At 39.6% G+C, this 10,207-nt stretch overlaps 1 protein-coding gene across 1 annotated transcript; it reads right to left on the bottom strand.

Annotated features, from left to right (window-relative positions):
• Positions 1-1,708: 1,708 nt before the first annotated feature.
• On the bottom strand, positions 1,709-9,859 carry pax4 (paired box 4). The gene is made up of 11 exons (XM_030720716.1): positions 9,815-9,859; positions 5,696-5,753; positions 4,130-4,260; positions 3,821-4,036; positions 3,641-3,731; positions 3,321-3,461; positions 3,155-3,237; positions 3,006-3,069; positions 2,684-2,760; positions 2,427-2,523; positions 1,709-2,076 (listed from the first exon to the last, which is right to left on the bottom strand). The coding sequence occupies exons 1-11, from the start codon at positions 9,857-9,859 to the stop codon at positions 1,709-1,711; spliced, it is 1,371 nt and encodes a 456-aa protein (XP_030576576.1).
• Between the last annotated feature and the right edge of the window lie 348 nt (positions 9,860-10,207).

Here is a 10,207-nt window from a genome sequence, read left to right as displayed (position 1 = left end):
TCAGAAACATTTGGATAACAAATTTGGACAACCCAGACTTAAGTGAGATACAGCTGAACTTGATGTGCTTTTCAGCAACTCCTAAAGTTTTAGTTGCTCAATATGAGATAAGATAGACTTAAATCCTCCAGATGTAAGATTAATATTTGTGTCAAATTATTGTAGTAAGGCTTTTAAAGTAGTGCACTAAATATTCAGATTTATCGCTTAACCAAAAACAAAAAATTAAAAAAGGCAGTACAATAAGGTAAAAAAATTCAAAGCTCCATGAGAAAAATCCTACATGAGCAAAAGTAAAACAAAAATTCCTCAAAGGTAAAGCTGACTGTTGACTGATGCTATATATTACTTTAAATAAAATTCATTTTGCGATGCTGTAGGAGGTCGAGGTGGTTTTAGTTTGTTCAGTAAATATTAGTGGTAATGAATATAGAGCCAGGGGGATACGCCATGAAAACCTGAATTCATGGATCCATTTCTCTACCCAGAAAAGTTTAAAACAGAGAGAGATGAAGACTTTAGAGGAGGAAGGTTTCATGTGGAAATGCTAGAAACCAAAAATTTTAATTTTAACATAACCATAGGCTGTTTAAATGCATAAACACAAACTCTAAAGAGGTCACTCGAGTCAAGATTATGGTAAAAGATGAAATATTTACCTCTGAAATTTATTATAAATTAGCACAAAACTGGATCTAAGTACAATAATATGTGTTCAACACTTTCCATTACAATTTTTATTCAGACATCCTAAAACTGATCTCAATTCATGCAAGATTTCAGAAAGTGATTTGCAGTAGAAATCACAACACAAACATGGAGATATTTACCTCTCTGGCTTCATGATGTTTTATTCCAATGGGGGTCATGTTGCCAATAGGCCACTTCCATGCTGCTGACCAAGCTATTTGTATTCTGAACCTAATCTTTCCCCTGCTGACCAATTATCAAGCAACTCAGAGCCTCACTGTCTCTTCACTGTAGTAAAGGGATATAAAGGAACTCAGTGCCTCTGCCCTGTTGCAGTCGTAAAAAGTGATACTGAGCCGAGCAGATATCAGGTCGTGTTTAAACTTTTTGAAGCTATACTTTTATGGATTCTCCCACTGGCTTTCCCTGGACGGGAATCTTGGAAAAGTGCCTTGTGTTCCTTCTGTGCTGAAACAAACAGCAAGCCCAACACTATAAAGGAGATAACATCCCTGTGATCCTGTGGTAACCTCAAATGATCCATGTAGCAATAATTTGTGTTACAGTGAACAAGTCCTTAAAACTGATATAACACAGCAGCAGAGAATCCATAGAAGATCATAATTAGAGATAGAAATCTATCTTGTAATAATCTCTATCAGCACTGAATTGTAACCTCTCCAGCTTGAACCTTACTTTATTGTCCTTGTCACACCTTGTTGCCTGGCAATGATATCAATAAAACATCACTTCCAAGAAAGAGTTTATTAGCATCTTATCTATCTTTTCCGCCTTTCTTGTCTTATAAATGTGTAAGAAGTTTGTTTCTTTACAGATAGGTCTGGTGAATTAATTTAATTGTCTTACCAATCAAAGATTACATGGCATGTCAATAGCACAGAGTCGAGGGAAGGTGATGAGTCAAGATGCAGTGCTTTTGAAACAAAACGAGTGCGAAGTACAAAAGTGTTACGTCCATCCTTTGTCTCCCTCTGCTGGTCTGAAAGCATCCCTTCAGTCAAGAAATTAAGCTGCAGTCAAAATATAGCTCTTCCTGCTGATTCAGTGGTCTCACTTTCAGTCCGTGCAGTGATGCTGATTCACATCCGGGGGCAAACAGAAACTGCTCATTTGTTTGAAACTGGCTCCAGGTAAAAGGCATCCCCTGCTGGTTCCACTGCTGAATCACCGGGCAGTCCGACCTTTCTGTCTGAGTTGCCAAAGGGCAGGTTCTCCTCATCTCTGTGTGACGGGGAACCAGTGGGAGAGTGTATCTATCTCTGTGGGGATCCAACTGAGTCTTATCGATGTTTTGTACGTCACTCGGCTGATGGAGGAATGAGGATGGGAATGAGAAGGATGCAGGACGTCCAGAATTCCCCATACCTGTATGTCACATTTAAAAAAGAAAAAAGAAAAAAAAATCCCTATTTTCTCAAATTTCTCAAAGATAGCACACGCTCAGATTTCATGATTCAACAGAAACACCCACTCAGACAGGATTTAACCCACATCTACCCTAAATGACTGACTAAATAAATAATAAATAATAAATTAATGACTGAAACCAACATCAATTATTTATATGCTTAACATGCGGATGCATAAATAGTGGTGCAGGAATTTATTGCTTCTAACATCACTCGCCTTCAGCATGAAGAAAGTGCTGGATAAACATTTTTAAATCCTCATAATGAAATGCAGGGAAAGCTGTCTGAAGACAATGACAATTTCACCTGTTTCTGTTGGGAAGAAGCAGCTATTTTGCAGCTTCCTGGTGACAGTGCAGCACAACGAGGAGCTTTCAGGGTTGACTTTTGCCATTCCAGTAGCCTTCAAATCCACATAAACATAGATTATGGTACCAGACGTTTGTTAAAATGTCACTTCAAAACACAGAAATCTAATGTGAGAGCTACCCAGCAGGCAGAAAACATCGTTCTCAGTATTATGTTTTAGGGGCTTTAAAGTAGGTATCACTGGTTTACTGTACCTGTTGAGATGCGTAGCTCTGTGCAGTTGTTGGATTCACAGGAATAAAGTCCCTTTGCTTTTGAAAGTCATCAGCTGCTGCAGAGAAACACATTTTTATCAGCTATGAGTGAAGAATGGATGTGTGTGTGTGGTGATGGCAGTGGCGTTGGCGGGGGCGTCCGCTACTGGTGTATCCAGCTCCATTTGTTATGGCTCAGTGGGTTCAGTGCTCATATTATATGTATTCTTATCATATCCTCACTATGCACACTAAACTCCCAAGTATGTGTGCACCACACACACATATACACACACACACACACACACACACTCACACTTACTCTGTGCACTGCTTCTCTGCTTGGCTTCTCGCCTCCATTTAGCCCGTCTGTTCGAAAACCAGACCTTTGAGAGAGAGACACCACATATCAGGTACAGACAACTTAAACGTGTATGAACATTTAAATGCTAAAATTGATGAGGAGTCTACCTTGATGGTGTCCTCGGGGAGCTTGATTTCGGCGGACAGTTTCTCTCTTGTGTACATATCAGCGTACTGGCTGCGAGAGAATTCTGATTCAGGACACAGAAACACATATTTAACTACTGCTGAATCTATAAAGGCTGCATGAGTTTGAGTTTGAGTTTGAAATTACCTTGCTCGAGTGCTCTGCTCTGCTCCAGTGTGAAGGTGGTGCGGATTCTATGCTGGACGCCTTTAGATTTCTGGTTATTACTGCACATTGTCTCAAACGTCTCATGCTTATTTGCTTCTTCTTGAGCCAGAGAATAAAAATCTGCACATATAAAAAGCACATGGTTTACATGCAGTTAATGTGCAGTGTGTTTGTGTATAAAATTGGCATGTTTAGTGATAGAAAAGCTGATCAAATTAGGTTATTTGGGAAGTTTTGTCACACAGCGCTTGTCTTCCTAAACTGTTGGAAATGACTTGCCCAGTGACCAAGTTACTTACCCTGCTCTACCCTGATATCAGCATTGAGGTCCATGCATGGCAGTCCGTGGTCCAAGTGGATCTTTCTTAAAATCCTATTTATAGATGACACCTTGCAGGAGACATTGTGCACAAAACATTATCAAGTGCTGGAATCTCTTCAGGGTCGTGATAATAAATCTGAATTTCAGTCTTACTTACACTGGGGACTTTGGAGGCCTTGCATATCCGCGACGCTGCAAGCCGTTTTCGAATTTCCCAAGCAAAAATTGTCGGATTTTCCCTTTTGCACTGGATGATTGTAGAGATGACACCTGAGGTGAGAAGTCGGGGGCGGCTTCCTCCGATGGTCTTGGGTTCCAGGAGTCCTGTGCGCCGGTAGCGGCTCAGAATCTTACTGACGCACCCGTTGGACACCTAAAAGATGCAATTGGGTTTCACTTTGTTTCTTTCCTTTTTTTTTTTTTTAACCGAAATCCAAAAGGTGATTTTGCCATTTGGTTATCGTACCCTAAGTATCCTGGAGATCTGGCTTGGACGGACTCCCTCCGAAGCCAGCTGAATCATTTTTCGTCTCTTGGATTGTGGGAGAGGTCTGCCGTTGAGAAACATTCCTCCTAGCTGGTTGACACTTCCACCACCTTATCACAACACAGACAAAATTAATTATAATTTTCATTAACTGAACACAGTGAGGCCACTAATCACTCTGCATTTAAATAAGTGGTATAAAAAAAAATGTTAAAAAATAAACCTTTATTTTCTAGATCAGCGTTCGTTCCGCACATCTCTGCTTGCTCCCAGCTTTGATGATGAAACTGAAGTCAAAACTATAATAATGTTCCCAAGGGCGGGGAAAAGACTTCAGCGTGAAAAATGTATGAAACTGGAAATAATTAAATTGTCCAGGTAACTCCACACCCGTCTGGTGAACAAATTACAGTGAGAGGAATCCCACCCTTCAGCAGCAATTTATAGGCCTGCACACCTCAACATGACGTGGTGATGTGATTCCTCAAATGTAAATAGCCTGCTGCTTGAAAGAGAACGTGGGTGTTATAGACTGGAAATGTGCTTCATGTTCGGGATATGGAGCAGCATTCTAGTTTTAAATCCACCTGTGATTGTGTCAATTCACAAAACAAGTCTCAAGTAATATATTTTAAAAGCAAATGTAGACGAATAGACTGAATGAGTGATGGAAATTTATTTTGTAGAAAAATGTCCCCACAAAGCCTTCCAGCGAGCCCAATTTATTATAATTATCTTGATTATAATTATCTCAACCGTCACATACAGACTGTTTTTATGTGACTGCCCCAACAAGTGACACACTAACACAATAATATGCACGCCTGGGAACTCAAAGGGCTTCCTCTTGCGCAGTAGCTGCCTGCAGCGTCAATTAGACAATCCAGTTTTCAGCGGAACACACATCAGCCCTTCTGTTTTCTGCTTTGGCTCATCTTAATGTAACGAAAATAAAGGGCTAAATCTCTTCTTTCAAAGAAACTAAATGATCAACACCGGTGTGTCTCTCGTGTTTTAGTGGGTCACGTGACTTGGACATCTTTTCCCAGGTTAAGTGGCTCAGATTAAAATGATCTCTGGGCTCCTTTCATAAAACAAACATTTGGAAATCTGTTCCTATGACGACTGCCATATGGTAAAGTGCTTTTGATAAATCATAAATCCATCACGAAGTCTGTCTTTATTACATTTTCTTTCAAAACGTGAACAAATAGACTCCTATATGGGCGCAAGGAAAGGGCCAATTGGGGGACCTCTTTTATGCAGAAGAGGGAGGCTAAAACAGCCCTCACAGATGTTCTTTGGGCAGCCAGCAGATAAAAATGCGTTGTAAACGTTTCAAAGGGAAATATTTGACGAGCAAATATTAGCCTATGTGAAAACCCACACGAGCCTCGTCTTTTGGTCTGTTTAATGACTAATTGAATCATTAGTTGGGTCCACACAGATCGAAGTGCCACCGAAATAAAGGCTTAGATTTTAAAATGCCATATGGCCCAAATTATACATTAACCACAAGTTAGAGGATAATAATACTGTGTGTACAATCAGCCAGGTTGGATGGAGGACAGCCATTTTTGGACACCATCATCTCCTTGCCAACCTACACAAAGAACAACCAGGGCAACGGTTTCTATTTATTACTGGTGAGTCAGGGTGGTCATTGATTTATAGCACTTTACTGCACATACAGTGTGTGCCAAACGAGAATAATTAAAGTACTTATGCTGTGTTGTTAAGACAGAAACACGTTTTCGTTGTGCGTAAATTTTAAGATGTGTTCGCCAGGGAAAGGGGTGACTTTAAGCGCTTAAATAGCGCCACAGAGAACATATCCGTTTTAGTTACATGTCCTAGGTCTTTGTCTTGTGTACAAAACGCGTGGATTGGTGCTTTACTGCTTTACTGTGTCCTAAAGCGTTGAGAAATGTGAAAAACTCAGCCGCGTAAAAAGGTTACCAAAACCTCTCCAAAGCGCACCGAGTTGCCGTGTGCGCAACGGAGTTGTTTCCATAGGCAGTTTCCTCCATTCTGATAAGAGATAGCAACGCGATTCAAGGAATGTCGATCTTTTTGAGTTTTAGCATCGTAAATGTTTCTGCATTCTGTGAATGGAGGTGATTGTTCCGGTTTTTGGGTTTTTTTTAAATCATTATTAGATATCTTACATGCGTTTATGACCGTGGGTAGCAGGGTAAAAGGCAGGAGGTGGTTAACCTGGCATTCAATCTAAATGTGTCATAAATGCTTTCTCAAATGCTTCTTTTTATTTTTATTTTATTTTTTACTTGACAGAACCAAATTCCCAAGTTTCCCAGATTGTATACAGTTTGGGAAACTGACGAATTATTCACACATTTCACACTTAATGTTCCACATGACCACATTTCCCAATATTTGGTCGCACCCTAAACCTCCACTTTTGGATGAATTTTGTTGTTGTTGTTTTTCATAGATTCCAAAGCATTATGCAAAAAGAGATCACTCTCCATTATTTTTTTTATAGGTTTTAATAGAAAAATTGTGTACCCTGATTTGCGTGGTTTCCGGATGCAGAAAATTATAATATATAAAAAAAAAGTAGTCAAGATGCTTCCCCCCCCCAACCTTGTGCAGTTTTGCCATATCAAAATATGGTCAATAATATTTGAAGAAAAAAATTAATATATACTCCAAAATCTGTCTTTTGTTGTAAAAACAAAACAAAGCAAAAAAAAAAAACTTCAATGATCATAAAACATCAAATGACCCTGTTTAAGAGTAATTAGTCTATGATGCAGTATAGTTTGAAGGGTTTGACGTCATAATGACTAAGCACCAAAAATGTTGTAGTAGCTTCAAGTTAGCCTTAACTGCTGTTGATGGCATTAAATCTTAAAGCCTGTTATGAAGACAGTTATAGTCTGAACAAGAACACCGTGGGCATACCAAGTGGCAGCTTAAAACTGACAAGTGAAATTTATTCTATTAGCCATGGTTGTTTTCTATACATATGTTGCACAATATTTAGCTGTCAACAATCTAGTAAAAACTACAAACATATGAAGGTAGAGTCACAAACATTTGCAGTAAATGTGTTCATCCCAAAAGTCTCATAAAACTGGCAGGGTTGAAACTTGCTACACAGAGAGCACCAAATACATACAATGCATGAAGGTACAAACAACCTAATCGGGTATACACTGATCAACAGCATTAAAACCACTGTCAGGGGAAGTAAGCACCGACCATCCCATTACAAGGAAAACCTTGGATTTTGCATTGATATCACCACATTCCACTCACCTAAACATTGCAGATCAAGCATCCCGTCTTATGGCAGCAACCTCCCCCAGCAGAAATGTGCTCCACCATGCCACAAATCTGCCCCAACCTCAACAGATCCCAATCCAAACCAGAATACGTCCATCCGATCCTGAAAAAATGCCTCGCCACTCAACCCTCAGGAACAGCAGCTCACTTGGGAGAGTACACCACCATGCTAAGTCCCTACTGCAGAAGGCTACATTTGATCATTCCACTCCAGTCCTTTGCTGCCTACATATCTTCCAGACCCTAGGACCTTAATTTCCAGATAAAATGCAAAATTTACTTTCATCTGAAAAGAGGACTTTGAACCATGGAGCAACAGCCCAGTTCTTTTTCTCTCTAGCCCAAGTAAGACATTGTCTGTGGTTCAGGAGTTGCTTGATGTTAGGAACACAACATTTGTGTGTTAGAGTTATATTGAAAACTGAGAATAATGGGGTAATTGTCCAAGTTTCTAGAATTTTTTTAAGCTGTTAGAAACTGACCTTCAAGACACTGTCTGACTCTGCACCACCCTGTGTTCAGCTGTGCTGCCTGCTCCGCTGCATATGCTGCAGAGTGCTGACAGTATTTTAAACAATCTAGTCAGAGCATCTTTGTTGGGCAGACTATTTATTTATTGTATTTTTTTAATTCAAAAAAAGTTGTCATATCAGTACATGTCAGACTACTTATATGCCAGTGCATCAACATAACCCAATGTTCATGTTAATTAGAGGGGAAATACATTTGTGGTCACACACATTCATCATGGGCATGAATGTCATGGTAATTTTGGGCTTTTAATGATCAATTTGAACTGTTCTTTTGCAGGGTGGAATGACTGTACAGCATACATCTTTAATGACTTCAACCCTTTCACGCATGATTTATGATAACCTCAGTCAAGATCATTTTTCCTGAGTGTTTTTATTCCTCTTTAGGCACGAAAAAGAGCAATGCAACTGATATTTTGCTTATGAACTTATTTTTCATGGAGTTACAAAACATATCCACCCAGCTGGACACCATGCGTTCAACTTTTGAACCAGAGAAATATGTATTAAACAAACTAATAACAGAAAATGATATTGTCTCCTCAGATCTGCTCCCACTACTGCTAGCATTGACTAATCCTGATTTTGTTAATTACATTCAAATGGCTGGATATTTGACCACTCCTCTTGGCAGTATTGGTAGAATTAATTTAAATTGGTTGGTTTCCTGGCACAGACCCAGCTTTTAAGCTTTGTACACAGATTTTCAATAGGGTCGAGGTCAAGGCTTTGGGAAGGATATTCCAGAAGCTTAATGTTAGCCTGCTTTATCCATTCCAAACCAGTGTTGATGTGTGTTTGGGATCATCATCCTGCTGGATCACACAATTGTATCCAAGTTTCAACCATCTAGTTGCTGATTTGAGGTGAAGTTGAAGAATCTCTGAGGTAATTCCTCCAATCATACTTCTTGTCATTGTGGCCAGATAGCTCAATCTTTGTCTCATTTGATCAAGAAGGCATTTGGCTTGTCCACGTGGGAAGCTGCAAATTTCAGCCAAGCTTGAATGTGTCAATTTTGGAGCAGGGCTGTACATTCATTCCACCCTGGAAAAAGAACAGTTCAGCGAAATCATAAAAAGTCCCAAATTACCATGACATGAGTGTATGCACATGGAAAGGCATTCTCTCAATCAGTCATTAAAATATGTCATTTAAATAAATTACTGATTTCTGGCTTCTGATAGCTGTTTATGTGCTCATATAGGGAAGACAGGTGACAAACTGAAGTCAAAACCTAAACTCTTAACCTTAATCCTGTGTTATGGTGTTGGGGACATTTTGCTGGCATTGTTTGGGTTCACTTCTCCCCTTAGAGGGAAGAAATACTGAAAATCAGTACAAAGATGTATAGACACCACTCTTCACCACCATCATCAACACATCAAATTAGGGACTATCTTTTGGAGGAATTGTGATCCATCCCTTTAGTAGAGTTCCAGAAAACTGGAGAATCAATACCAAGATGTACTGAAAATTATTTTGGGGCATGTGGGGCTTTCTTCTATTAAATGTATTGTGTTTTGCCTGTGAACCTCAGGTGAATGCTTTGCAGCCTGTGTGTCTGGAAAGAAACGCTGTATTGACCACACACATCTAACTCTTCCATCCACCAGTTCTCTGTAATGTTTTAAGAATAATATAGGATAGGCTCTTATAACTGAAAATATATGTCACATATTATTTATATTATAACTCTTTTTAAAAAGTTGTGTCATCCAGTTATGGTGGTGCAGGGATATAATAGTTATACAAGAGCTTCTTCTTTCAGCTGCTCACTTTAGGGACCGCTGCAGTGGATCATCTGCCCCCATCTCACCATATCCTCTTCTGGCACACCAACCCTCTGCATGTCCTCCTTCATCCATGAACTTTCTCTGTCGTCTTCCTCTTTTCCTCCTGCCTGGCATCTCCATATTCAACAACCTTTGTCCAATAGATATCCCTCCACTGCACATGCCCGAACTATCTCAACTTTGCCTTTCTATCCTTGTCTCTAAACTGCTTGGCCTAAGTTGTTCCTCTTATGTACTCATTTCTAATCTTCTAATCCCAATGAAAAGCTTGACATCTTTAGCCACCTCCAGCCTGGCTTCCTGTGTTTTTATTAGTGCCACATCTCAGTCTCATCACAGTCTCACTACCATCTTACAGGTCAAATTACATAAATGTCAAATGTGGTTTAAATTTAAAAAAAAAGGTTAAACGGAGA

The sequence above is a fragment of the Archocentrus centrarchus genome, chromosome 23 (assembly GCF_007364275.1).
Source record: "Archocentrus centrarchus isolate MPI-CPG fArcCen1 chromosome 23, fArcCen1, whole genome shotgun sequence".
Classification (NCBI taxonomy): Eukaryota; Metazoa; Chordata; class Actinopteri; order Cichliformes; family Cichlidae; genus Archocentrus; species Archocentrus centrarchus.
This window is presented reverse-complemented; position numbering and strand designations above follow the sequence as displayed.

Excerpts from the sequence above, each read along its gene's own strand:
- pax4 (XM_030720716.1), bottom strand. The coding sequence starts at position 9,859 with ATGAAGGAGGACATGCAGAGGGTTGGTGTGCCAGAAGAGGATATG. Across the intron at positions 4,037-4,129 it reads AGATCTCCAGGATACTTAGG|GTGTCCAACGGGTGCGTCAG; the intron begins GTACGATAACCA and ends TGCATCTTTTAG. Across the intron at positions 3,070-3,154 it reads TCCCCGAGGACACCATCAAG|GTCTGGTTTTCGAACAGACG; the intron begins GTAGACTCCTCA and ends TCTCTCTCAAAG.